The sequence below is a fragment of the Tetrao urogallus genome (genome assembly GCF_951394365.1).
Source record: "Tetrao urogallus genome assembly, chromosome: 3".
NCBI lineage: Eukaryota > Metazoa > Chordata > Aves > Galliformes > Phasianidae > Tetrao > Tetrao urogallus.
The window spans coordinates 86,216,257-86,243,386 of record NC_136815.1 but is presented as its reverse complement, the minus strand read 5'-3'; the positions used below and the strand labels follow the sequence as shown (position 1 = coordinate 86,243,386).

Here is a 27,130-nt window from a genome sequence, read left to right as displayed (position 1 = left end):
ATAACAACTGACTTTACCTGAGCAGATATCCCAAAACTGGGGGCTTCGAGGTTGTCTCACTTCAGAGAAACAAATTGATGAAGTCCAGTATTCCATCAGGAGCAATTTGTTTACTTACAACAAACATACATGGGGCAAAAGAGGACAGAGTAGAGGGGGGAAAAAAAGATGAGACAGAAAAAAAATCCAACTCTTCTTCCAAGATATTTATTATCTCCTCTATGAATCCAACTATGCAGTTTATATTTGAGTCAAGAGATGCATATTAATTAGTTAGGCTGTGAATTTTATGAAAACCTTTGACCAATTACCCACAGATGCACGCGGGCAGTGATGTGATTTATTCCTGGAAAGTCTATTTGCAAGCTCCACATTTCAGAAGCAGCGTCACTCATCCTCAGGCAAATAAATTTTGCCTTCTGTGGCATCCTTGCAATAATTTTGACTTGTATTGGGACTGCTTGAAGCAAAGCATTTTACAGAGCAGTCTTATTTTTGGAATTAGATTGTATAAAACAGCGTCGTGATACTGCCTGAAGAAATAAGCAGAATGCCTAGTGTACCGATTTGCATTTAAGAAAAGGTTACTTTTGTGTTTGGGTATTTTTACCAAGGAAACTTAGTCCAACTTTATAGGAATTGCTTTTAAAAAAATACCATTTCACTAAACATTCTGAGTACTTATAGCTGCCATTCACTAAGTACAACACGGTGTTTCATTTTGTTCAGTGAGCTTCAGAATATTCCTGTAAGTATTTTCTCCACATTATACCTGAAAAGCCCAGGGACAGAAACCTTCACTGACTCTTATCCAGTGCCACAGAAAGTGACCGTTAGATTCATATGCACATAGCAGAAAACCTGTATTCTATCTCCATGCTCAAAAGACTTTGTACTTTTCTTTTTCGAAGATGAAAATTGAAGCAATAAACAACACTTTGGCACAGCACATTTAAACCTTCAGTGAGTATTTTCAAAAATCCATCAGCATAAGTAAACATAATGTTTCGTATAAGATTTCAGAATCTATTACTGTTATGGTCAGGAGAAAAGGACCGAAACGTGAAAAAGACTTTTTGTTTAAAGAAGCAATAAACATCTGCAAAGGCTGCAAGTTTCTCTTTTGCATGGAAAGTTAAAAAAGGTAGAGCAGCTGTTGAAGATCAGTGAGTTAAAATCAGTGCCTTCCTCCACAAAGAGTGGCTGAAGTGCTAGAAATAAAATTAAGGAGAAACCTAATTCTGCATCACTGACTACAGCCTTCCCAGCAAATATCCAGCCACCCTCCCTTTGTATCACAGAATCTGTAATCTCCACTATCCTTGTTGTTTTTTAGCATAATAAAGTACTGAATGCCCTTGAATTTCCTATGGGCTTGTTGTGAGCAAAACCTTCCTCATGTTAAAACAGCAGGTATACTCTTCACTTAGATGCCATAAAGCCTGTAAGTCAGATTGCTTTATCTGGTAATTACCAAGCTGCAGTCTTTATTTTAACCTCAGTCAAAGAAGACATCTTTATCAGCATATCCACAGCTGCTAGGCAGGAATGATAAGTTTCACAGCTTTCAAACCTGTCCACATCATTTGAATGTACTATTCCACAGCACTTTTCAAAACAATGAGCTTCAGCCAGCTAAATCCATTGCAGGAAGCAGGAGCAATTCAGTCCTCCCAGCCTAAATGTACTCTTAATCATTATTGTACATGCATGCTTCTTGGAACTATGTCATAAACGCATGTCAAACTGAAATTATTCTGGAAACACAATAAAACAAACAGAAACATGTAAAGAAATGTAGTGACAGAAGTCACAAAGTCTTTATACCTTTGATTAATATTTAGTTTAGGGCTGCAGCTCAGCAGAGACTTCAGAGTATTTACTTTTACTTTCCCCTTCACATGACAAATAGCTCTTGGGGTTTCACCCTTCTAGTTAGGCCTTAAAGCACACCTCTCCTCCAAAACACTGCTATCAAAAGTGATACTTCAAATAAACATCATCAAACTGGTTTCCACTTAAAGAAATGTGATAATATTTAACTAAGCTTTTGTCAATTTATCTCTAACATCCCATACTTTGACGTCAAATGTACAAATATAACAGAGATAGGACATTTTCCCTCTGCAGACTTCAGTAAGTTAACATGTCTTTCTAGTTTCTAATGCTGCAGACATGCTTTATCCAAATACTCACTAAAAATGCATTCATATAGAAAAGGATCAAACCCAGAACCTGAATGGTGAAACTGCAAACCTTCTGGTCCATGCTAAACCTCTGCAGCTCTTAGTGGGCCTCTTACAGCTTTCCTTGGGGTGTGCTATTACAGTGGAACCCACCTCACACAAAGCGGAAACCAGACACAGAAATGTGCAAAGCCTTTGAGGTTCAGCCACCAAAGAGGAAAGTACAAGCTTCCTATATTTGAGTTGTCACTACTTCAGAATGTCATTACTGAAATTCTTTAAGACGTTTTTTATAACTCTAAAAGTCCTTCTGGTTGTGACTCTGCAAGGCTATTTCTGTGCATACACATAAAATAGTTTCCTAAAGCTTTTAGTTCTGACATATCAGAATTTCCACTAAACAGATCACCAGAACTGAATGCTTATGGCTTTTAGCCACACAAAACACCATTGTGGTTTCTTGCCCCTACTAAGTACATGTGTTCCACCTATACTTTCAATTCTACAAGCTCTATTGCAGAGAAGAACCAGTTAAATTGCACGTTGTTCGTATTATAAACGAATCCTGTCCTAAAGCTTGACCCAAGCAGACAAAATTCACAAAATACGATAAATGTATTGAATAAATTCAGTATCCAGGTATAGTCCTGTAAATGGAAAATAACAGCACTGAAACAAACGGAGTTACCATGGCGAAGAGTCTGGAGTGACTGGGAGCAGAATTTGGCTACCTGGCATTTACCCACTTTACTAAACTTGAAGTCCTGGAAGGGCCAGACAGCCAATAACTACATACTTTGTGAGGAGAAATGTCTAGAAACCCAGCACACAGAGGTGAAATGAGGATAAATGCTTTGCCTCCACGCTGAATTTTCTGCATTTTGTTAGTCTAAGCCAGGCCATGGGTATTCCTGTAATATGCCGTGAATATTTTCAGCACGGAATTCCATTTCTTTAAAAATAAGACATGATTCATACCAAATTCACATGGCAGGCCCTGGAATTTTAAAGCAGCTTGCACGTAACGTGCAGACATGCAGACCTTCCAACGACTTCAGTTAGGATCTCACTTTCTAGAGATTAAATATAGTTGTCTCAACTACGGACAGAAAATACTTGTAGATTTAGCATTTCTTTCTGCACCCAGCTTAAGTACTTAGAGATAAATAATATTAAGTGCTCAGATCTGAGCGGGGAGAAGGCTTCTCACAGCAGCAGCCACTTCAGGCAGCCGCCCCAGCACCTGACGTGTGGCAAAGCACGCCTCATGGACGGAACGTACTCAGAAAAGTCCGCCAGAACTACGGCAAGCCCGCGTTCACCGCCGGTTCGCACCGCAAAAGTTGCCAGAGCCGAGAGGAACCGCTCGAGAGCCGCACAGCTGGGAGAAGCTCTCCTCTGCCGCACGAGGGAACGCCAGCAGCCCGCGCTCCCCAGCACGCACCGCCGCCCGCCCGGCCGAGCGCCGCGGCTGAAGGAGCGGCGGCAGGAGCGCGGCTCCCCGCCCCGCAGGTGCCCGTCGCACGCGTGCCGCCCCTCACCTCGGCTCCTGGCGGCGTTTTCCTCCCGGCCGCGACCGGTGGGGGTCGGCACCTCCCGGCGGGTAAAGCCGCCGCTCTGCCCGCGCCCGCCTTCCCTCGCCGCGCCTCTCCCCGCCCGGCTGAAGGCTGCCAGCGAGCGGGACGCCGGGACCGGTGCCCCCGCGCGCCCGCCTGCCCCCTGCGAGCGCCGAGGGCGGGGGGAGCCCCGAGGCCGGGACAGCGGCTCCTTGTCATAGCCGCGAGTGCTGCCAGCGGAGACGTGCCGCAACGCGCGCCGAGGGCGCACCGCGGCGGCTCGGTGCCGGCCCGCTGCCCGGCGCCGCACCGCGAGGCGGCCGGCTTCGCTTCTGCTCGGGGCATTCCCGATGGGGTTCGGTGAGGCGACGTGAAGCCGGTGTCCGCTGTCGCCGCCCTCGACAGCCCCCCAGCCCGTGGGTTTGCAGGGGGCCGCCCGTTGTCTTTCGACATCTTTCAGGAAAAACTTCTTGACAGCAAGGGTTGTTAAGCACTGCGATAGGCTGCCCAGGGAGCAGGTTGAGTCACCATCCCTGGATGTGTTTAAAAGCCATTTGGATGCGGTGCTCAGGGACATGATTTAGCAGTCAACTTTGTTAGAGTGAGGGTAGGATGGTTATGTTGTGGTTGGACTTGGTGACCTTGAAGGTCTTTTCCAACCTGAGCGATTTTATGATTCTTTCTCATGCTGTCTGCGTGGCCCATTGCTTAATGGCCAGATACTTAAGTGTCCCGAGCTTCAGGCTTGCCTAGTTACGCACGGCTGGTAAATGACGTTCGTTTTTCAGACTGCCACCATCTGTATTCGCAACAAGTTTAAAAGAACATTGGGAATGGAAACTGCAGCTGCTGTAGGAACTGAGGGGGGGAGATGCTCTCCCCAGCCCTGCCCTTGTACAGTGCGAGCTGCAGCATCTGGTTTAGGTTAGATATCAGGAGGAAGTTTTTCACCCAGAGGGTGGTGAGGCACTGGAACAGGTTGCCCAAGGAAGTTGTGGATGCCCCATCCCTGGAGGCATTCAAGGCCAGGCTGGATGTGGCTCTGGGCAGCCTGGTCTGCTGGTTGGTGACCCTGCACGCAGCAGGGGGTTGGAACCGGATGATCATTGCGGTCCTTTTCAACCCAGGCCATTCTGCGATTCGATGGTCTGAGCGACAAGCGCACGACCCTCCCAAACACCGCTTTCAGCGCAGCCAGCGGCCGTGACGTCACCACAGAGGTTAGGGCGCCCCCTCGCGGCACACGGCCTCAAAGCGCCTCTCTCGCCCCACCCTCGCTCTGCGCGCGCAGCCCTCTCGCCCCGCCCACCTCCGCGCCCGCCCCTCCCCGCGCCGGCGCTGATTGGCCGCCGTCTTCCCGCTTCCTTCTCCCCGTCTGAGAACCCGCCATTTTGAAAACCTTGTTGATTCCGGGAGGGGGAGAGAGAGGGAGAGAGGGAGAGAGAGAGGTGAGAGCGAGCGGGACGCGGGGCGCGCGACTCAGTCTGGCAGCGCCCCGCCCCTCCCCCTCCGCGCGCCCTCCCCGCCGCCACCCGCCGACCCTGCCGCCACAGCCGCTCCCGCTGCAGGAGCCGGGGCTCGAAACGAGGTGTGTCCGCCCGCCATGGCCGCACCGGGCCCTGCAGAGCGACCGCGTTCTCTCCTCGGGGCGGAGGGGGGGGGGGCGGGCGGCCGCCGCGTTCGTGCTGCGCTGTCTGGCGCCATCGCGTCGTTCGCGCTGCGCGCCGGGACGGGCGGCTGGCGGGGCTGGTCGGAGGCGGGAGGGGCCCCTCCTTTCTCCCCTTCCCGGCCGAAAATATCCCCGATGTAACTCTGAGAAGCGGATCTCGGCGCTTTCATCCCTCTCCAGCCCTCCTCGCCGGTCTGGGCGTTGCCAAGGCGGAAAGTTCCCAACTTTCTGTTCTTCTTCTGCGCTAAGAGGCGGGGAAAGGCAGGTTGGGCAGAGCGATCGCTTTTTCTCAAGAAAAACCGGAGGGTTTTGTTGCCTGTACCCCGCGAGAGACATTTTCTGGGCATTTTGCAAGAAGGTGTGAACTTTTTCTCCTTCATAGTGCAGCCCGCGGTTCCCGTCGCCTGTTTGTTTCCTCTGTGTCTTTCCGAATGTTTCACAGTTTGGGAACTGGTGTGTGGAAAGTGCTGATAAACCTCTTCAGCAGCTGCAGAACGAGCGACAGCTTCTGAGTAATGTTAGGTGCTGCGTATAAGCAGGGTGTTTGAGTTCGTGTCTTCAAACATGGGAACGCCCGCAGCTTCTGCAAGGGTGCTGTGTTCTCATGGCTCTGCCCACTGCTTTCTACAGAACTGCACACCATGTCTGCTGTTGCTTCCTCTAAAGAAGATACGATGTCATCTGAAAAAGCAGATGAGAAACAAGCTGAGGCTGAAAGCAAAGCTGAGGAAAGCGAGGAGGATGAGGAGGAGGAAGAAGAAGAGGAAGAAGAAGAAAAGGGTACGTGTCATGGAACCATAGAATGGTTTGGGTTGGAAGGAACCTTGAAGATCATGTAGTTCCAAACCCCTGCTATAAGGCAGGGACACCTCCCTCTAAAACAGGTTGCTCACAGCCCCATCCAGCCTGGCCTTGAGTGCTTCCAGGGATGGGGCATCCACAACCTTGCTGGGCAATTGTACTGCAGCATCTCCTAACAGCAATTGTACATCTCATGGATCACAAATCATTTTCCAGTAGACTAAAACAGACAAGACTAGAAATAACAATACTATATTCCTTAGGAAACAATGGAGGGATTACCAGCATTTTCAGTTTGTACACTAGGGATTTTTTGTTGCTGGAGAAACTTCTGGAGATTTTAAGACATATCATCCTGTATCAAATCATTATCTGAAAATTGAGCATTTTAATTTTTTTTTTTTTTTTTTTTTTTGCCAGTAACACTTTGAGGCGTTGCACACTTGCAAAAGATAGACAAGTGGAAATAACCCTGGCATTGCTTTAGAATAATACAGCTATCATTTGCCTACCAACTGATAATTACTTTTTTGGGTGCCACAACTTATTTGTAGTGGTGAAGGAATTCCATGTGACTTATTTTACCAGCGGAAGTCATGGTGATGTTGAAGAGACAAGCAAGATAGACTGCATCACGTATGTGAAGAGGGTAGTGAAGGCATAGTAGATGCGAGGAAGGAACTACTATGCAAAACTGCTGGTGTTAAATCTCTAGGCAACTATTTTGCAAATGAAAACATCTGTGCAAATAGAGCTGTGGTATGGCTAGTGAAAACCATGTCACTGATGGTTTTGTGTTCTTAAAGGAGCAGAGCTTTGTCTTCAGAAAAACGTAGTAGAAAGGTTATGCTGTTTTAAGAACAATGGAGTAATTTGAACTAGCTTTCTACGAGCAGCTCATTGTCTATTCACAAGTGTGTTTTGCTGTGTTCTCTCCAGGTATGTGTCCAGATTAATGTTTGTGCACATTATAAAGCTGCTTTTCTATGTTAAGGCCAGAGCAACACTATGTGCTAAGGACAGTGTGATATGTGATATAAGGTCAGGTATCTTACAACGAGGTGTTCATGTTTGTGAAACAGTGAGGCTTTTCTCTTGATGTAGTGTTGTTAAAGTAGCTATACGGGATGTCTCCATTAAGCCAATCTAAACGTATTCATAGAATGGTTTTGGGTTGGAAGGTACCTTAAAGGTCATCTAGTTTCAAACTTCTTACTGTGAACAGGTTCCTTCCACTAAAAGGAAGAAGTATTATATTAAATTATTTGTAATAATGTTCTTGATAGTTTGGAAGATGTTAGTATTGTGCTCTGCAGAGTGCTGCACAGCATGTCTGTGTGTGATTCGGTACAGTCCCGCTATCCTTATGTATCTGCATTTTCTACTGATAGCATTCTGCTATGTGTTCTCCATTCCACTGGTGGGAAGAGAAAGAGGCTGCAAGCAAGCTGGATTCTCCCTTTGCCCATTTGTTAGCTTTCCTGTAAAGAACTGGAGTAGAGCTGTGCATCTGGGGGCTGGAGCAGAAGGGGACAGAATGAGACTGTGCAAGTAACATCTGCTCTGTACCTTAGAAAGGTGAAGAAAGGAGAGAAGGCTGGATTTCTGATAATGCATGGAGATGCCATCTTCATCGTGAGATGAAGATCCCTTTAGGAAATGTCCACTGTCCACCTTCAAGGATAGGCTGGATGTAGGATTGTAGTTAAGGACCAGAGACTCAGATCTACAGCTCTGTAGAATCCTATCGACCTTTATCCAAAGGTTTGGAAGTCTTATAATGCTTGGTTATATTGTTATCCTTTTTTGTTTTGCTTTTGCAATAATTCAGAGGTGTGTTGCCTATCACCGCAGTGGAGTTGCTGATATAATGAGGGAAAAAAAACTTTAAAAAAAAAAACAACACCCTGTGTTTTGCAGAAAAGAGTCTCATTGTTGAAGGGAAAAGGGAGAAAAAGAAGGTAGACCGATTGACCATGCAAGTGTCCTCGTTACAAAAGGAACCTTTTACAATTACACCAGGTAAGCTTGTCCTTTCAGGTAAGAACTGTGGGTGTTGAAATGAAGATGAAACCTCTCAAAAGATCAAATTGTTATCTTGTAGGTGAGACCTAACTTAACTGAATCACTGTGCGTTTCCGAACAGTAAAGCTGTTATAATTATATGAAAACTGTCTTTTACCCTACAAGGTCACATTAAACAATAGAAATTATATAATGTTTAAACTTAGCTCTGAATAGGCTTTTCAGTATCTAGCTATCACTGTTGTTGGAACATCTAGACTAAAAAGAAATGCCCAGTCTGTTAGCCGTGTTACAGGTAATTTCAAGTAAGGAAAAAAAGCCATTATCAGTGCCTAGTTGATAGGGAATGACCTACCCAACACTTGACTTGATGCTCTGCAGAAATAACTTCTTTTACATTAAAAAAATATGTATAGATAGAATATATATGTAGATGGATATTTGAAGTTGTGAACAGATAGGTAAATAAGAAGGTGATTTCTTTGTGTGTTTTTTTTCTTTTATTTGTTTCAGGAAAAGGACAAAAACTTTGTGAAATTGAAAGGATACAGTTCTTTCTGAGTAAAAAGAAGACAGATGAACTTCGGAACCTGCACAAACTCCTCTACAACAGGCCAGGCACTGTGAGAACTTAAAATCTATCTGTATAACTAGTAATTCTCATGCATGGTGAAAAAGTTTATCCTATAGGCGTTGTTTTCTTCTGTATTTGCACATGTAGATCTACTTAAGTGTCATTTATTACAAACTACTCTTGAAAATTACTGCTAAAGGACTTGTTACTCGAGCCCATAATTCTTCTAATTTCTGTAAGCTACTCTGAAAATCTTGTGGAGAGGGATGCTGAATTGTAAGCCTATAGAATGTAGATTTCCCCCTTCCTCTCCACTCCAGGTTAGTGATCACTTTACGCAAATGAATTGGCAATAGTTCATGGCTGACATGCTAAAACTGCTGATGTACATGGAATATTTTGACTGTAGTCTGTATAGTTACTTTGAATACAGCTGTGTCTTACTGCTTCATTTATTCTGTGTGGTACCTGCACTCGTGGGTTTCACTACATTGCTACCTACCTAGTCATTTTCTCCACAAAGCAATAGAAAACAAAAGTACATCAGTATGTAACATTTTAATTAGTGATTTTGTCATACTTGCCTAAAATAAGACTGAACTGAAAGATTAATTAAAAAAAAAAGATATGCTCTCTCTTATATCCAAGGATCAAACTCGATCCATAATAGCAAATAGTTCTTAGTGCCTATTACATACGATTGATCATGCCTTAAATTTCAGAATACATCTGGCCCATTTTCTTTGCTACTAGGAGTGAAATGGAGATGGAGTAATTAAAGCAGATTCAACATTATCACTTCAATGCACTTTATTTTTAAACTCTTGTATTTTAGAAACTTAAACAGCTAGCACAGAAATGAGGAACTGAGTAATACAAGTACAAATGCTGGTTAGAATATCTGAAACCACTGCTGCAAATGCTGTGGTTGTTTAAATGACACAGTGAAGGTCTGTGATCTCAACTATTCAGGAGGAAAAAAACAGTGTATATTCATTAAAATCTCTGAATTGTGGTATTTATTTGGTGTGTCAGTTAATAAATCAAGTATTTCTGGCTCTGTATACAGATATTTGGATTGTTTTGCAGTAGAATTTCATCATTTGATGGGAAAAGTGGAATGACAACCGTGTAGCTTTCTGATCAAACTAGATTATTAGTGCAAGTTGTGAAACTGCATCCATTTATGAAACTAGTGATGCTTTTATATCATCTTCTGGTAGAGGTACTGTGAATCCCTCTCTCCCCCCATGGCTCACAGATCTGAGGAGTAACTGACTGAGGAGTCCATAACGTTTATTGGCTATGTAGTGTGTCACTAAGGCACTAACAGCTCAGTAACAATTATCACCAACTACTAAGTAAGTTGCTTATTAACACAGTCAGCTAATGGGCACGTGACTATTAGCAGTTTCAGAATTACATACAAAATAATGTGATTGGAAACTGATATTTAACACTCTTCAGTACTATTAGTTAGACAGAAGTGCAGTTGAAATGCAACTCTCACTGTTCCATCCCACGCTATTTACTTGGGTGCAGTTCCACCCTGTTTTGCTCTATGCTCCCATTTGGATGTAGGCTTGCTGGAGAATCCAGCTAGCTGTTAAAGGCTATTGCTCTGGTGTCCCAGTGCTCTGAGTCTTTAGGTCACCCTCACTACTTTCTGTAGCTGTCCACCTTCCTACTGCCCAAAACATGGTATTTCACAGAAAGTCATCTGAACAATGTGCCTCGGGCTGAATTCCTATGGTTACATAGGTTCTGGTGGCTTTACAAAGTTCTGCTTACCAGCAGGTTCCCCAAACATGCTTGCATTTATCTGGCTTTGTTCTGATTACATGCGGCTTGCATTACTTAAGACAAAATAGTTTACTTCAGCCTCAGTTGTTCTACAAATAAATACCAATACAAATAATTTTCTATCTTATATACAGATGATCCATGTAATAAAACAACATTTTTCACGCTGTTTTTGAGCTTACATAGATTCCTGCTGTCTTAGCTCCTTAATAACAGATAATTGCCCTTGATGTATTATTTGGGCAGCCTTCTGGTTTCCTGCAAGGTTCTGATGCTCCTGTGAGACCTGTTGCTTGGGGAAATCAGGCAGCATCACCTGCTAAAGTGACTGAGATAGCTGGACAACATACTGTGAGATGACAAGATTCTGTTCATCATGGAAAGTTTCTCTTTTAAAAAACTGTATCTGTTCTATTTCTAAACCTTTTATTGTAGCACTTGTGTCCTAACCTAAAGTGATAATCACTGATAAATTTAGAGCCTTGTCTTGTAGAACAAAGTATGTCCATCACTGACCAGAGTCACAATTTACAGAACTTTTAACAGCAAATTTGTGGTTTCTAATTATAGAAACATATATAAAAATATTTCTAGTCCCAGAAAATTCTAATGATCAGATACTTTAAAGATTGACTGTATTTGCATAACTTTTGTGAAAGCTGTGCCTCTGAGCTAGAATAGAGGTGAATATGTTTGCATATAAGTAGGTACCATTTGGAAATACCAGTATGAGTTCATGGAAAACCATATTTAATCAGAGTTGTTGGGATTTCAGGATGCCATTTAAGGTCAAGGAAATCAGATGGTGTTTTGTATGCATGTTCTATATGTGCTTCAGAAAGTAGGTAATGTTTAATAAAACATGCTGACACATCTGCAGATTTTCTATAGGTACTGGGTAGAACACAAGGAGCTTAGCACTGGTAAAATTTTAAACTAGTGGAGGAACACCAGAAAGAAGATCTGTAAAATTGTTGAAAGTAGTTGCAGGTTGTACTTGGTAACATTATAAATATCTCATAACATTTTGGGATTCTTTTAAACTTTTTTTGTGAAGAAGAGATGAAGAAAAAGCTAAGGAACTTCATTCTTGGTTGTAGATAGGAGTGATTTTCTTCATTATGAGGACTGTCTGTTATGATGAAAGCTTGCTCCTGTTCACTCCAACGGCTTAATGGCCAGCCTTGTCAGTTGAGTGGTGTGTAAATATGTAAATTGATCATGCAGAAGAAGAGCTTCATAAGTGCAGTCACAATCCTATGTGAGAATTTAAAAAGCAAATAAAGCTAATCAGCTCTAACAGATCGTATACTGAAAGTTCACTATTCTATAGCAGACTATACAGTAAGTGAACGTCAGGCTTCCTGTGATCATCGTTGCGCAAACATGTTTTGCATGTACTGTATTATTTATAAGCTCCAAACGGCAGGTGATTTTTCCATGCAAGTTATTAAAAGGAATTAAATTACCAAGATCCCAGGAACTTAGTTGTAATTTAGCTGTCATGAGAAAAACAGAGGCATAAGATGTAGAAGTGAATGTTCATTGGGTTTTTTATATAGGTGCAAGTTTTCATCGATGGTAAGCTGCAAGATAGAACAGATTTTTCTTCTATGAAAAGTTAAACATAATTGGATGAAGTCCTTTAAGCTGCATGTAACAGAAGTTAATCTGTGTTCTATTCTAGGTTGCTTCCCTAAAGAAGAATGTGGGTCAGTTCAGCGGGTTTCCATTTGAAAAAGGAAGTGACCAATACAAAAAGAAGGAGGAGATGTTGAAAAAGTAATGATCTCCATTGCTGCTTCATATAGTCTGACTCATGCTGTACCATCTTTTTATTTGCAACATTTGTCTTTACAGAATTTACATTACACTCCATTCATTGCGCAAGCTTTCATCTCACTGTGCCTTAAAACCTTTCTCCTTCAGAATCAAAACCCATTTTTGCTTAATGTATATTAAAAGTACAGTATTATTCCTAGAATTGCTGTGAGATAAATGTAATGATCTGGAGCATTTAGCATAACAAAGTGATGTTTTTTGTTTTGTTTGTACTGTTTCTCCACATAAGCTACTGCCCTATTAACAGAAGAAGGTGCTGCAGATTGGTTGTAACTGGAATGAAAAGGGTTTGAAAATAATATAAAGCAGTAAATCTAGTCATAACAAATCAATGTCGGGTTGTAGGCATAGATCAGTTAAATGTTGATCTGTTGTTTATAATGTGTTACTAAATACTTTGGATTTTCTCTTCCTTTTTTCTCTCTCCAGATTTAGAAATGCAATGTTGAAAAGTATCTGTGAAGTTCTTGATTTGGAAAGATCAGGAGTCAACAGTGAGCTGGTAACCAGAATCTTAAACTTCTTAATGCATCCAAAGTCTTCAGGCAAGGTGAGATGCAGGTTATGCTTGTTTTGAGAACTCTGTCCTGGCAAAAAAGTGCAGCTGCCTTTATGCTTTAAAGCACTAAACAGAATTCATGATTAATATGTGAGCTAATTGGGGACAGCCATTCCCAAATTCCAGTAGGCAGCATCTGCTTTGTGGCTGAGTGGAAGAGAACAGACACAGTAATATCACATAATGGCAGTCAGTTTTTAATCTGTAAGCAATGCCAAACTAGTTAGACTGTTGCTCAGGAAACTTCAGTTTATTTGCAGCAAACACTGAGAAGTAGTATGTACCAAGTCAGCACGCTGCCTTAGGGATGCTGGTAACAACAAAATGCAGTTTTGTATAACCTCAAGAGTTGTCAGCTAATCTGCTGCTAGAAGAAAAAGTGTACTTTTATGAGTAATGTAAAGTTTCCTTGTTTGTGCTTCCCTGATCCCTAACTGTGGAAGATTTCTTTGATTAGGGGAGTGAAGGGGGTGCTTAGCTTAAAAGTGGAATTCAGTTTCATTTTATTCTGATTTATCCCTGTGCTTTGAATTTCTTTTTAGCACAAGATGTGGTATAAGAATAACATGTACAATTGGCCTGTTTTTTTGTTTTCATGATGCAGACCTCTGTACTTACTATTTTTTTTACTATTATTTGAAGGAATTTATATTTTTCTTTAAAATATTCTTTTGCATTCTGTTGCATTCTTTTGCATCCCTGGCTTTCAGCCATTGCCGAAGTCCAAGAAGACACCAAGCAAAGGTGGCAAGAAAGAACGCAGCAGTACTGGAACAACGAGAAAAACAAAACGCACCAAGTGTCCAGAGATCTTGTCAGATGAATCAAGCAGTGAGGAAGATGAAAAGAAGGAAAAGGATGATTCTTCAGAAGAGAAAGAAAGTGAAGAAGAGGTAATGAGGGCTCTTGCATCGTTTTTTTTCAACATAGGGCTAAGAACTTTTCTCTGCAGTTTGTCTGTGATTGCTACCAATTGTTGATTTGTGGAACGTGAGGTTGGAGAGGTTTGATGTTTTACTCAATTAATGGTTTCATTTATAAAACTTATAAGAGAGATCTTGATTTTCTTAGTGCCTTAAGGTTAGAGAATCGATAAGATAATACTAAGGTTCTCATTTTTGTTCATACAGCCGTACAAAACCATTTGCTGCTTGTCAGATTAGGGCAGTCAGAATTTGAAGTGTAATTGATGGGATTCTTACATCACCTGTGAAGGTTTTATTTAACGTAATCTTCATTTTAATAGTAAATTCTCAGTATCTTTTCCAGTGAGAGTATGTTGGTATTTGTATCTGTGTATGTAGGGTTTGATTGGATACCTAGAAGTTAACTCTGAGGTGAGTACAGGTCCCTGACTCAACTAACTGCATTGTTTTCAGATCTTGGTTCCACATTTCTTCTGGATCTTATTTTCTGATTTCTCTTTTGGGCTTCTGTAGCCCAAAAGCCCTTCTGTAGAGCTAAAGGAGGCAACAGAACAAGCAGCCTTATGGAGATCCCTGTGTTTTACAAAGAGTTCTCCCTATTTGCTGTTCTGCTGTATATTCACTGAAACTTATTTCAGTCTTCTCTAACATCAGAGAGATTAAAAAACAACAACAAAACAAAAAAAAACAGAAAAGCCTTCCACTGTGCATTCAGTTTCAGTCCTGAACGTAGTTAACAGAACAGGCACAAAATGCTCTGGTGCAGATGCCACTGGTTTTGTCCATATGTCTGAAGTGTGAAAGAAAGAAATGAAAGGAACCACAGGCTCCATCTTATCCTATAATTTCTTTTCAGTGGGACTTCCTTTTTAGCCATAACCAAAGCCATAGAACAAACAGCAATTAGTTAATTGGTGTCAAAGGAAATTATTTATGTGGGCTATGTAGCCTTTGACTCCAAACTGAGACAGTTATTTACTTGGGTTGCATTCCCTCCATTGAAGTGCAGGATTGGCAGACTAAGTAAATAGTCTGAGCTATAAAAAAGCTGATGTATGTAAGTTGAACCATTAATGCAAACACTTTTACATTTTGGAGGTTCTCATGTTAGGTTAAAAAGAAGCTTCAAGGAAGTTCTTTGCATCTCCATAAAACAAACATAATTCTGAGTTTGCATCTTTCTTTTCCCCCAGATAGTGAGTCAAAAGAGGGCAAAATACTACAAGTGAATTTTATATTTGGTTGTCTCTTCAACAGTACAGTCTTCCTGCTGTGAGGGAAGGAAACATGGCTTTCAGGGGCAGGAGTCTGCTTTTAGAAACTTTCTCAAGAATTTAGAATTTCTATTTAAGAAAAAAAAGTAGACCCTGTTGATCTAACAGAGTCGTCTTTGCCTTCTTTCAAAAGGCAGGAGGAGTTGATGACCTCCAGGCAATAACCTGGTGTACACTGAAGACTTTGGAAGTTGAAACTGACTTGCATGGAATAAAAGTGTACTTAGCATGCAAGTGCTCGTATGCCAAATTAGTTTGAATATAGGAAATGGTGAAGTGGAAAATGTCTACCTTTGCAGAGCTTTAAGGTTATACCATAAAGAAGGAAAGAAAAAAAAGAAAAAAGGCTAGGATTATATAACATTTAACAAACTACAGGCTGTGTTTCCCCTGCTCTTTTGGAATCTCAGGCTGAAGTAGTGATGAGCTTCTCTTGACTGCAACAGTATTCTATTGCTTTGTTTTTTGATCTTATGTACCCAGAAGGAAAAGATATCTGAAATACTTCTGTATGCTGAAGGAACATAATTTTTTTGAAGCTTAAATATGTCTGCTGGTTGTAACCTCTGATTCTGTCGCTAGTGATAGAGCTTTATCAGGAACTTAAAAACTAATTGCAAGTTTAGTTAGACTTGGGGTGATTCCTGAGTATATTTTCTGATGTTAAGCAGCAGAGGTCTCACTTAACAACACTGCTTTTTAGTTGTATAGCTATAATAGCAACTGTAAGTGAGCAATCCAGCATAAAGAAATACATTCTGTTCTACGGAGTGCTAGTTCCAGGGGTTGTACCAGATACCAATGGAACAAGTAGTTACAAGTTGTATGAACTTATTTAGATGTTACTGTGTAATAGTGATAGCTCAGGTGACTACGCTGCCATTTAAAATTGAAATTGGAATGATGAATTTAGTAATTACTGTTAGTTGTTTTGTTTCGTGGTGTTCCTTCTCTGAAGCCTGGTTTTATCCTCGTCAAAACTTTCTGTGAGGGCAGTTTTGAGCCTTGTTAGAAGTTCTATATAAAAGCTTGTGTTAAGCACACATTTAGTTTGTGATAACAATGCCATGCATGTATACACGCACAGTATGAATTAATGTTCTTTCTCTATTGGTGGTAACTTAGTGCAGTTTTCTTTGAGTTTGCTAGCTGCAATAATCAGCCAAATTATGGGCCAGCTGATGTATCTCTTCTCAGCTGTGCTAAAAGAACTTGCTGTGTGTAGTCCTAGTGAAGTACAGCATCTAGAAATGATTTAAAGGCATGGCATGTTGTGTTCTGAAATTTTTCAGCTAATTATAAGCAACCATAGCTTTGAGCAACCTGATCTAGTAGAAGGCATCTGCCCGTGGCAGGGGTCCAAAACCAGATGGTTTTTAGGGTTCCCTCGAACCCAAACCATTCCATGATAACTAACTGCAAATGGAGGGGTGCAGTACAGCTAGATTACAAACACAATCAGAAGGTGCCAGTTTGAGTATATAGAGGAGCAATGTGAAATTCCTGAGAATGTGAACGTTTTCACCCCACAGTTTAGAAGTAGATATTGCTAGTAAAATGTATTAATGTTGTTGATGTAGTTTGTGCTGACAGAAGGGATGATTTCCATTGCTTAAGAGGAGTATGGGTTGTTCAGTAGGAACCACTGTTCTAATCCTCCATTTTCTTCTTTATAGCCCCCTAGAAGAGCATCTAAAAGAGAAAAATCTAAAAAGGTGACTTCCAAACCCAAGAAAACTGTGAAGGGTGCTAATGTCAAGAAGGCGGATAGCAGCACTACTAAAAAGAATCAGAACAGTTCTAGGAAAGGTAAACGGCTTTGAATCTTTTATCATGCATTATCTTGTAGCTTAACAGAGATACTTATTAGAAGACAGGCTTCTTTACCTAATTGTGAAGGAAAATGGAGTTTGCTGAGTTATGGATTTGAAGTTTCTTTCCTCGCACTGGTAATTTAAAGAAAAAAAATTGATTTGGGTATATTTTTATATAATTATATAAATTATATTTATATAATTTTTATATACATTTTTGTCTGTACATCTAAAGTATCAGCCTGGTTTTGTTTTCTGTTGTAAGAGCGTCATGAAGTTCTATTAAACTTCAATCTTACAATTGATGGATATATAGTATATATCCAAGATTCTGTCTCCTATTCAGCAGCTTGATATTCACAACACAGATACGTGTTCCACGTGCATCCTGTTGCTCTTGTTTTCCTTATATCTGACAAATGCATGTATATGCAGCGTAGGGCAGCCCACTCAGCTGTGGCCCTGTTCTGATGAGGAGCTTCAGCCAAATCATCTCTAGAGGTTTTTTATAGCCTTCAATTCTCTGACCCTCTTGGAGTTAAAAAGCCATCCCAGTGGCAGCATTACTAATGCAGCATATATCCGTGTACCACAAGCACAGTTCATTTAATGCCAGCACCAGCATATGTGTGTGCTCTCACAGAGAAATCAGTTCAAACTAACTAGTGGTTTGTCAGTGAGTTGAGAAAACAACAACTCTCAGATAAAAAAAATCATGCTCAGCTTCTTTCACAGCCTTGTTTCTCAGCTGTTAGGCAGCCTGTGCTGAACTTAATATTTTTCAGTTTGCTGATGGCACCAATGTGATTGACTGTGTGCATGTACACTTCATTTTACCACCACAGTGTGTGTGTGATGTTAGGTGTGTGCTTTGTGTATGTGTGTGTTAGATAGTCTGTGCTTAGTTTCCTATTTATTCCTGCTGCATTTCTGTTTTGAGTCTACGTCCACAGTACAAAACTTGAAATGTGAAGTGGGTCATTCTGCAAGCTCTTTATCTAGACTTAGTGCCTCTGTTCTCAAACAGGATGCCAATAGCAGTGTGCTGGAGTCACTCAGTCTTGGCGTTTTTCTGCTGGAAAAGATTATAGGACTGTCCTGTGCCTTTTCACTTAACTTCCCTTACGATTTTCCTTGCTTTTTGGGGTGGTTTTTTTTTTTTTTTTGGAATGGTGTTTCTGATGGCATGTTTGGTATTACAGCACTGCAAAATGATGAGACTCTAGTGAGCAGCACCATTGGGAAAAGGAATCTGAACTCCTTTTCAAAGCAAATAAGTGTTGTTTTAGGGCAGAAATGTCTCAGTTTTGAATTCTTGTCATAAATGTTGTTGGTTTGCTTTTTGTTTTTGTTTGATAGATGAATATAAACAGATCCATACTTTCTAGAGTATGTATTGATTTGTAAACTGGTAGTTAACAAACAGTAATGCAGGTACATAAGTAAGTGCAATACTGACAGCATTAGCTTTATTTATAAAATGATGGACTGGCAAGATATCCATTTTAAGGGTGAGCATTGCATCAAATGTTCTGATAGCTTTTGTTTTGGAAAAAGAATGAAAGCAAGTTGAAAATGTTTTATTACAATCTGAGTTACTCTTCATATTTAGAAAGCGAATCTGAGGATAGTTCAGATAATGAACCTTTAATTAAAAAGCTGAAGAAACCACCCACGGATGAAGAAATTAAGGAAACTGTCAAGAAATTGTTGGCCAATGCAAATTTGGAGGAAGTCACAATGAAACAGATCTGCAAGGAGGTAAGCAGGTGATTTAGCAGTTTTTTGGGGGACAGTGAGCTGTCTGTAAGCTGACTTTTCATCTTGTTTTGTAAGCTATGGCTTACAGTCTACACAACGAAACAAAATGGTTTGCCTTGATTTATTTACTAACAGCTACTAATAGGAGGGCTTAATCTTAAGGTATGCAATGCTGTATGTTCCACAGGGGAATGAAAATCTCTAAATCAAAAATAGCTACATGGAAAGTAGTGTTGTTACCTTCAAAGCAACTGCTGTGTGTTAAGGTGCAAATATTAGAGCTATTGAACCAGCGCAGCAGATTTTTGCTGTCAAAAGGGAAGGACTGTGCTGCTCTGTGCACATTTCTGCTTGCCTTGCTCTTGCTCTTTTTGTATCCTTTGAGTCTGTTCGGTGCTGTCAACGCAGAATAAGTGCATAGCTTTCAATTGAGTTAATGAGTTGTATAAAGTGAGCAAAGAAGCGTTGAGCTGCAGGACAGGAGCCAAGGAGGAGAGTGGGTGGGAAAGGGCAAAGTGACCATCACACAGACAGCACTGCTACCTGGTCACTTCTTACACTAGGATAAGTCTGAAATGTGGTGAGCTGCATTCATTGTCAGTGTTGGCATTTGCTGTGGTGGTGGTGGTCGTTTAATTAGTTTGATATCCTTTCACTTCTCATTCATGATGATTAACCAGAGAGTAATTGTAGAATTGCACTTAAATATATTGATGCTTATGTTGGTAACTTGGAAGATGACAATTCCACTTATTACAAAAAAATAAGTAGGCATTTAGATTTTATTTTTTTTTTAAGAAGGCATTTGTCTGCTTAGCAAATGTGTAGGACAAACATTGGAGAATTCTGGGTTTGCTTGACATGGCAGGTTAGGCATTCCAATTTGTTGGTGTGTTGCCAGTAGCATTTTAGTCAGTGACCAAACATAAAAAATAAATTGATGTAGATTTCATGGTCAAAATAAGGACAGGGAAATAAAAGTAACTTTCCATAATTAACAGAGGGAGTTCTGCCAGTTTTGTAATGCTAAAAGTACAGCACTGCTTTCTGCTCTCTTTTTATTTAAGCTTCTATTCATAAAGTACACTGAGTGGAAGTAACTCAAGGTTGTACTTTTAATTCTTTTTTTCTAGGTGTATGAGAATTATCCCAGTTATGACTTATCTGACAGGAAAGACTTCATTAAAGAAACAGTCAAAGAGGTAAAGAATTGTTCAGAAACATTTTTCCAAGTCTAATAGGAATTGGCATGACATAGTTTCACACCAGTTGTAATAGCCTCCTGTGTAGTGTTGGAAGCATCCCAAACCTCATTGTTTTGATGAATGTGAATACTGGCTTTTTTTTGCCCTTCTTTTTTGGCTCCCCTTACGTGGGGTGTGTTGAGTGGTTTTGTTGGTTATTGGTTTTTGTTGCTGTTGTTTGTTTTGTGGTTGCTGGGGTTTTTTTTTCTGTATTCCTCTTCCTAAAATAACTGGTCCAGACTTTTTTTTTTTTCTTAGCATGTCATTACTACTTGGAGTTTCTTTAGTAAGCAGAACTAAAATTAGAGCTCTCCTAGTTTTTGATGACTTGACTCTGAAGGCTGTATGTTCTTCCAATTGCAGCTTTGGCTGCGAGTTGCTTTGTAAATCGTGCACTGACCACTGATAACAAAACAAAGGTGGTGTAAGCTTCGTAGACTGGAAAGCTCTACAAATGAGAGAAGGAAATTGGATGAAGAGAGCTTTTCTCTATATTTGCCCCTTTTCACTGATAACACAGTTAGGAAGCTGCCTATGAGGTTTTTTTTTCTTGTAGGTTCATTTGCAGGTGTTGAAATGATACGTGACTGTCTAGAAAATAGCTACATCTACGTGCTGTGTTATCAGCAAAGGCATAAGAGCAATCTGTCTGCTGGAGGGATGTTCTTGGCCTTTCCTGCCAGCAAAAGTTGAGTGCATCTTCTTGATGCTAGAGGAGAGGCAATGTGTATGTTGTAGGTAGAAGTTGAGAAAGGAGAAAACTAATGCGCTTCTCATTTCAGTTGATTTCATGATCTGATTTGACTGGGAAGTTGAAGATTCCTGATTTTGTTTCCGTGGATTTGAAGATATGATAGGCACCAGCAAAAGGAATGTGTCTTACCCTTGTGGTATTTAGTCAGAACTGATTCTGCTGATCTGATGCTAAGAGTGTTAATGTAAATCGTGTCGTGTATCTTTTTTTAAAGCAAAAAAAAAAAAAACAAACAACCCAACAAAACATGCATTTGATGCACGTTTTAGTTGAACATTCTTAAGTTTTGTGCATGGTAATAAGTGTTCCCTTTTTTATAGCTTTTGTACATCTTTGATTGCTTTGAATAATTAGATTGATTGGAACCATCACAGCTTTTTAGTCTGCATTACTAGCTTGCAGAAGACTTAAAAATCAAGATGAAAGCTGTTTATCTATGGACATACATGCAGAGACTTGAATACTGCATTATTGGTTAAAAAAAAAATTGAATATATATCCATTTTAAAAAAGAACAGGAGTTAATGGCATGTTAATGTCTTTCATAGTCTGAAACATTCTACAGATGCAGAATTATTCTAGATTGTCATTACTGTCTTGCATGTTTAGGCACTTGGAATTGTCAAAGCATGGTAACTAATTGGCATATAGATGTTATTTTTGTACTCTTAAAAGGCTTTCTGTTGTGTATATAAAGTTATTTTTGATTTCTTTTGGCAAATCAGTTTTTAATCTTATCTTAGAGGATTTATGACATGAAATGTCAGTGTTCAGCAGTGAGGCTGTGATGGAAAGAGATGCAGAAGTCTGATTAAACTACGAATGAGTTGAGGTTTTACAATGTTTTTCCCATCTTGTACAGAAATGAAACTGTAGTTTTATACTTAAGCTTTTCAGTGTTTAATTTTGTACAAAGACTACAGATACGTTTGTTTCAATGGCTTGACCTTATAAATAAAATCCCTGTAAAGACTATAGGAAACTTTTTTCAAATCTCATGTTGCAAAAAAAAAAAAAAAAGTCTTTTAGTGTTTGGACTTGATGGCCTGACGTCTCAGAAGTGGATATCCATGATGTACAGTTAGGAGGTGTGATAGCTTTGGAAGCCCCCAGTGGGGTCTCTGACTTGGGCTTTACTGCACGATTGTATGGGAGCTCTCTTCTGAACCTCAGCCACGGTGCCTCAACGTGTGTGCTGGTACTCCTAAGTCTGCAGTCTTGAACTTTGACCCACGGCTTTTGGGATCAAAGTGAACTCTTTGCATATCTGTTTCTGCTATTTTGGTTTCTGTTTTCCAAATACATTGTAGCTCATGTGGAAAGTCCTGCACTTAACATGCCAACTAACAACAGATGCTGAAGTGTGGGCTGCCATTAATGCCAAAAGCAAGGAATCCCTTTGACTACAGTATTAATGGCAAGAAGAAGCATATTTTTGCATTTTATTGTTGTATAGTTGGGAAATAAGTGTTCATAAGTAATCTAAGTTCTGGAAATGTTCAGCCAGTTAGGCTATTCAGTCATCACCTATTTTGACTTGCTTTGCGTGTAATCATTCATAAGACTGAATGTAACGGGGTTTTTTATTCAATAAATGTCTTTCTCAAAAATGTAAATCAATGTTGATGGTACGTTTGCTTAAATGTATAGTAAAAATAATTATACAGAAACGAGGCTGTTGTCTTCATCTCGTTTGGTAGAAACTACCTCAGCTTACATCAGCAAGCTTCCCTACTTAGGAGATGTAGCTGAAGGGCACATCTTTACAACAAGACCTAAAATTGTATGCTCTGTGACTTATTTTTTTTTTCCCTCTGAAATATTTGAGTGTTAAAAGTACTTTGTAAATTTTAATTATGGAATTCAAAACACTAGGGGCTTCTACTTCCACTAGCAGTCCCAGCTAAAGCTGTTAAGTTACCTGTGTCAAGTTTTATTGTGTTTTCACATGGATTTTTAATACCAGTAATTTAAATCATGTAATTTTCTTGTGATTGGTATTTTAATATACCAGTGAGTTTTCATTTTTTTGGGGTCAGGAAGTGTTTTTATGGCAAATGACTTCCAAGTATAAACGTTTCTTACTGTGTGAATTCTTAGGAACAGCGTGCTGCTATTTATTGTGCACGTGCATTCCTTGCCATTTTGGAATTGTGATGATGGAATGGAAATGGACTTGGCAACTGTCAAAGATTGTGTTACAACATCTTAATTGCATCTAAGTGCAGTTCTCAGCTGAGGAGAAATGTCTGAACTATTTCTCAGGTAATCCATTCCAGTCTGGCTGCAGCTGATATGTGATTTCACTGTGTGGAAGGCTGTGAGACCAGTACTAGAAAATACATTTAAAAATCTGTTTTTCTTAATGCTACTGGATGTGAAACAGCTGATCAGATCTCTGAATTCTATACAAAATAGGCACAGAAGTTAACAGTGTGTTTAAGGCACATACCCTGAAAAAAGTTCAAGATCATATGCTGACCATAGTAGTCTAGAAAAACCAGTCTAACTTCTTGATTTAATTTGCTTTCAGTGTAATTCCTACATGCCTACAGTGTGTTTGGTTCTTTTGTTTACTTAAGTCTTTGGTATTCAGTGTTTTGGTTGGTGACCTGCAAAAACACAGGCATTAACCTGAATGGCTTGCTTACACAAGCAGCTGTTTTCAGGAGTGATCTTGATCTTTGGAGTGAGTGCGTGGGTCCTGTAGGAGAAAGAAGATGGAGGGAGTTAGGTGGGGAAAAGGAAGAGTAGCAATTAGGTGGAGGGAGGATGCTACGTGTCTTTAGACAGAGAGCTGAGTTCTGGGGTGACCCATGGTACACTGTTCAGGTGCATCTGCCTGAATTTAGAGTAGGCACCACTAAACGGCTTAAAAATAAACCTTTTGGAGCTCAGTGCTTAATTTGTAATACTGCCTTTGGCAGTCAGCATGGCAATTCTGGGAAGGCTTATCAGGTTTTTATGCTGTTTCAGAGAGATGGTACCTCATGACCACTTGGGTAGATTTCAAATCAGAAAGCTGTATGGCAAATGTATTGCAGAACACTTTAGGTTGGAGGTGACTTCTGGAAGTTGTCTGGTTCCAACCTGCTGTTCAAGTTGACTGTAATCAAGTAGCTTCCAGTGAGCCAGATGAAAAAAACCAGTCATCTCAGGAATGCTTTATTTTATTTTTTTTCAGTTCTATTACTTTTATTTTAGCTCTCGTCACTTAGAACAACGGGAAATCTATAAGGTACCAGGATATTTTGTCTGGAACCTTGCAATAAGCAATTTAATAAAAGTCTGTGCTTCTCTTGCTGAAAATTTTTAAGAAAGCATGTTATTTTTGCTTTTCAAATAAATGTCTTTGAATTTGGAAATAATTATAAGAGCAAGTAGCCAGAAGTTGTATATCAAAAATTATGTTCAGATGGGCCTTGATTTACAGGAGAAATGGGTTGATGGGAACATCATAAAGTTTAGCAAATGCAGAACCCAGCATCTGGGAACAATAATCCCATGTAACACTTTAGATGGGGACAAACTCGTTTCTTTCTAAGCAACTTTGCAGAAAATTTTCAGGAAAGGATCTGGAAAGGAGCCAATGGTGGTGCATCAGTAATTGGAACTGGAGTTCACCTGAAACCCCCGTGTTCCATCACAGGGGCATAATAACACTTGTGTATAGCCAGTAGGTCAAGAAAAGCAAGTATTTCCCTAAGTTCAGTACTTGGGAGCTTGCCTTGGGATTGTTGTGCTCAGCTTTGGGCTCTGTGAGATAAGGAAGGTGTGGGCATCCTGGAGTGAGTCCAGTGGAAGGCCACCAAGATAACGGGTGTGGAGCACACGATGTACAAAGGAATGCTGAGCAAGCTGAGCTTGCTCATCTTTAGAAAGAGACAGGTAAATGGGGTCTGTATTGCAGCCTGCAACTGCCAAGAGAGAGTAGAGAGCAGGCAGGGGGTGGGAGGATCCTCATTACTGGAGGTGCTCAGGCAGAGCCCTGAGCAACTTGCCTTACAGTGGCCCTTCTCTGAGAAGGACCTGCAACCAGATCATCTCCAAAAGTTCCTTCTGACGTGAACCATGATTCTATGAGAATGGATGAAATATTTTGCATTTCTTGAGAAATTCCTTATCCGAGCAGTTGCGTTGCTCTGAAACATCCAATGACTTTGGGGTGGTGGAATAACAATGATAAGCTCCAACAGGTATAATTTGGTGACATTCAGAGGGTGTTTATCCTGCAAGTGTAATGGTCTTTGGCTATTTTATACAAAGCAGCTGGCTGTGAGGAGGGAGAGAAACTTAGAGTCTCTTAATGATAAAGCATTCGTAGTTTTGTCCACATCTAATACTCAAATCTGCAATAAAATTTGTTCTCTTAGAAGAATCTCATGCCGCAAATTCAGTAAAAACCTGGCCTCCCACATATTCTGTGGGATAGCACTGGTAGCACGTTCACCATGCCTTTCTTCCTGAGCTTGTTCACTGGACTACAGCTTAAACTTACTACTTACTTCACTCTAGTTTATAAACTAAATTATAGGCTAACATTTTAGAACTAAAATGAGAGAAAACAGAAATCTGTAACACCAGCTATTTTATTGACTGGGAATTGGGGGCAGTGATGCAATCTACTGCTTCGTAGTACCTGATTTTAGAAGTAGCATTGGTATTTTTTTCTGCTTTAAAGATTCTCAGTGTTAGAATGAAATTACAGGTGCTGGGGTCTTGAAGAACGGTAATGAAAATTCAAGGAAGAAATAACACAACTGCCCTGAGGATACTTTCCAGTTTTATTCTGCTGCCATAACATAGTCACACAGAAGAATTGAAGTGTAACAGATCATGCTCTGCATTCAAATATGTTTGATAACATTTAAACAAATCTGCTCAAATAAAACATTCCCTAGTTCTTTATTTGCAGGGAATAAATTAAACACAGAAATAAAAACACATACATGCTTGGAATAAGATTTGACATGAGCATTTGAAAAAGAAAACTGGGGGAACATTAAGAATGAAGCCTCAGAACCAGCCTGATGTTCTTATATATTTTAAATGAACATAAGGTAAAGTGGAACATACTTATTTTTATTTACTCCTCAAACTTAAGTGCAGCGCAACACCACTTAAGTGCCTTAGCACAAAAATAATATACAAATAATTAATAGTTACTGATAAATTTATCATTTCTCATGTTAATGCTATAAGAAGTGTGCAGCAGCTAAAGCCAACTGTGATAGCATTGGTTCATGTCCTCCTCTATTCTCTAGCGTATCATTTATCTACCTGCCAACTTAGAGATAGATTTAAAACCCCAAGAACAAATTATCAGCATGGAAGCACATGCCTGAAATAAGCATGTTCATGCAAACTTTTCAACTGTAGAAATGAAGCTGTGTTCCTCTTTCTAGGCAGGTTTTTCTTGAATAAGTGATTTGTTATGAAGCTGACAAGTTTTGACCACGGTCAGCAGAAGCAGCCATTGAATTGAATTAATGTTTCGAGCTCATAGCATTAAGCTTGTTTAGAATCATAGGATCAGTAAGGTTGGAAAAGATCACCAAGATCCCATCACCCATGCCCACTGAACAGCATCCTTCTGTGCCACATCTACCCTTTTCTTGAACACTTCCAGGGATGGTGGTTCCACCACCTCATACATGATAAGCTAGGAAAGAAACTTGGAACTCAAATACGTACAGCTCCCAATCTTTCCTGCTTAAGCTGAAAGTGAGCCTGCAATGTGTGGAGTTAACAAAGTGCAAATAATTACCAAAAGCAAAATCTGATGTTTGATTATCTTTCATCAAAGGATTTTGTCTTGCTTCTTATAGCCTTTGAATTACAATTTAATATTTGGAAATACTTTTAAAACTGTACATACTAGCCTTTACATAGAGAAAAAATTATGAACAGTTACACTTTTCCTATTAATCCACATAATTCAGCCTTAAGAAGCGGAACAATATATATCTGAAAAACATTAGTTATATAAACATCTTCACCTCGTAAATTAGGGATTAAATAAAGATATTTAACAATATCATTGCTACTCTAAGAACAAGTTATTAGGTATTTAAAAAGAATTGCATTTATTCAGTAGCATTTTTCTTAACGTTGCTTTTGTTGTTTCTAGTGATTTCTAGTGATAGCTGTATGGAAATAAGCAATGTTAAAAGCTGAAAAAGCTTGCTGTGTCACTCTTACATGAAGAGATCAAAATATAACAAGAAGGGGGAAGAAGAATAAGTGCTTGCTATCCTTCCAGAAAACACGAGGCAGTAAAGTTACACGGAAGGTATGGCAGAACAGAACTAAAAGTTGGTTTTAATTTTTGTTTCCCATGAA

The 27,130-nt window shown here is 40.1% G+C and overlaps 1 protein-coding gene across 1 annotated transcript; it reads left to right on the top strand.

Moving 5' to 3' along the window:
* Positions 1-5,189: 5,189 nt before the first annotated feature.
* On the top strand, positions 5,190-20,799 carry DEK (DEK proto-oncogene; the record flags this gene model as incomplete). Its single annotated transcript, XM_079533262.1, has 11 exons — positions 5,190-5,330; positions 6,042-6,191; positions 8,133-8,234; positions 8,751-8,860; positions 12,302-12,396; positions 12,886-13,006; positions 13,726-13,908; positions 16,892-17,024; positions 18,642-18,790; positions 19,924-19,992; positions 20,773-20,799. Exons 2-11 carry the CDS (start codon positions 6,053-6,055, stop codon positions 20,797-20,799), a joined length of 1,128 nt encoding a protein of 375 aa, XP_079389388.1. The 5' UTR covers positions 5,190-5,330; positions 6,042-6,052.
* Between the last annotated feature and the right edge of the window lie 6,331 nt (positions 20,800-27,130).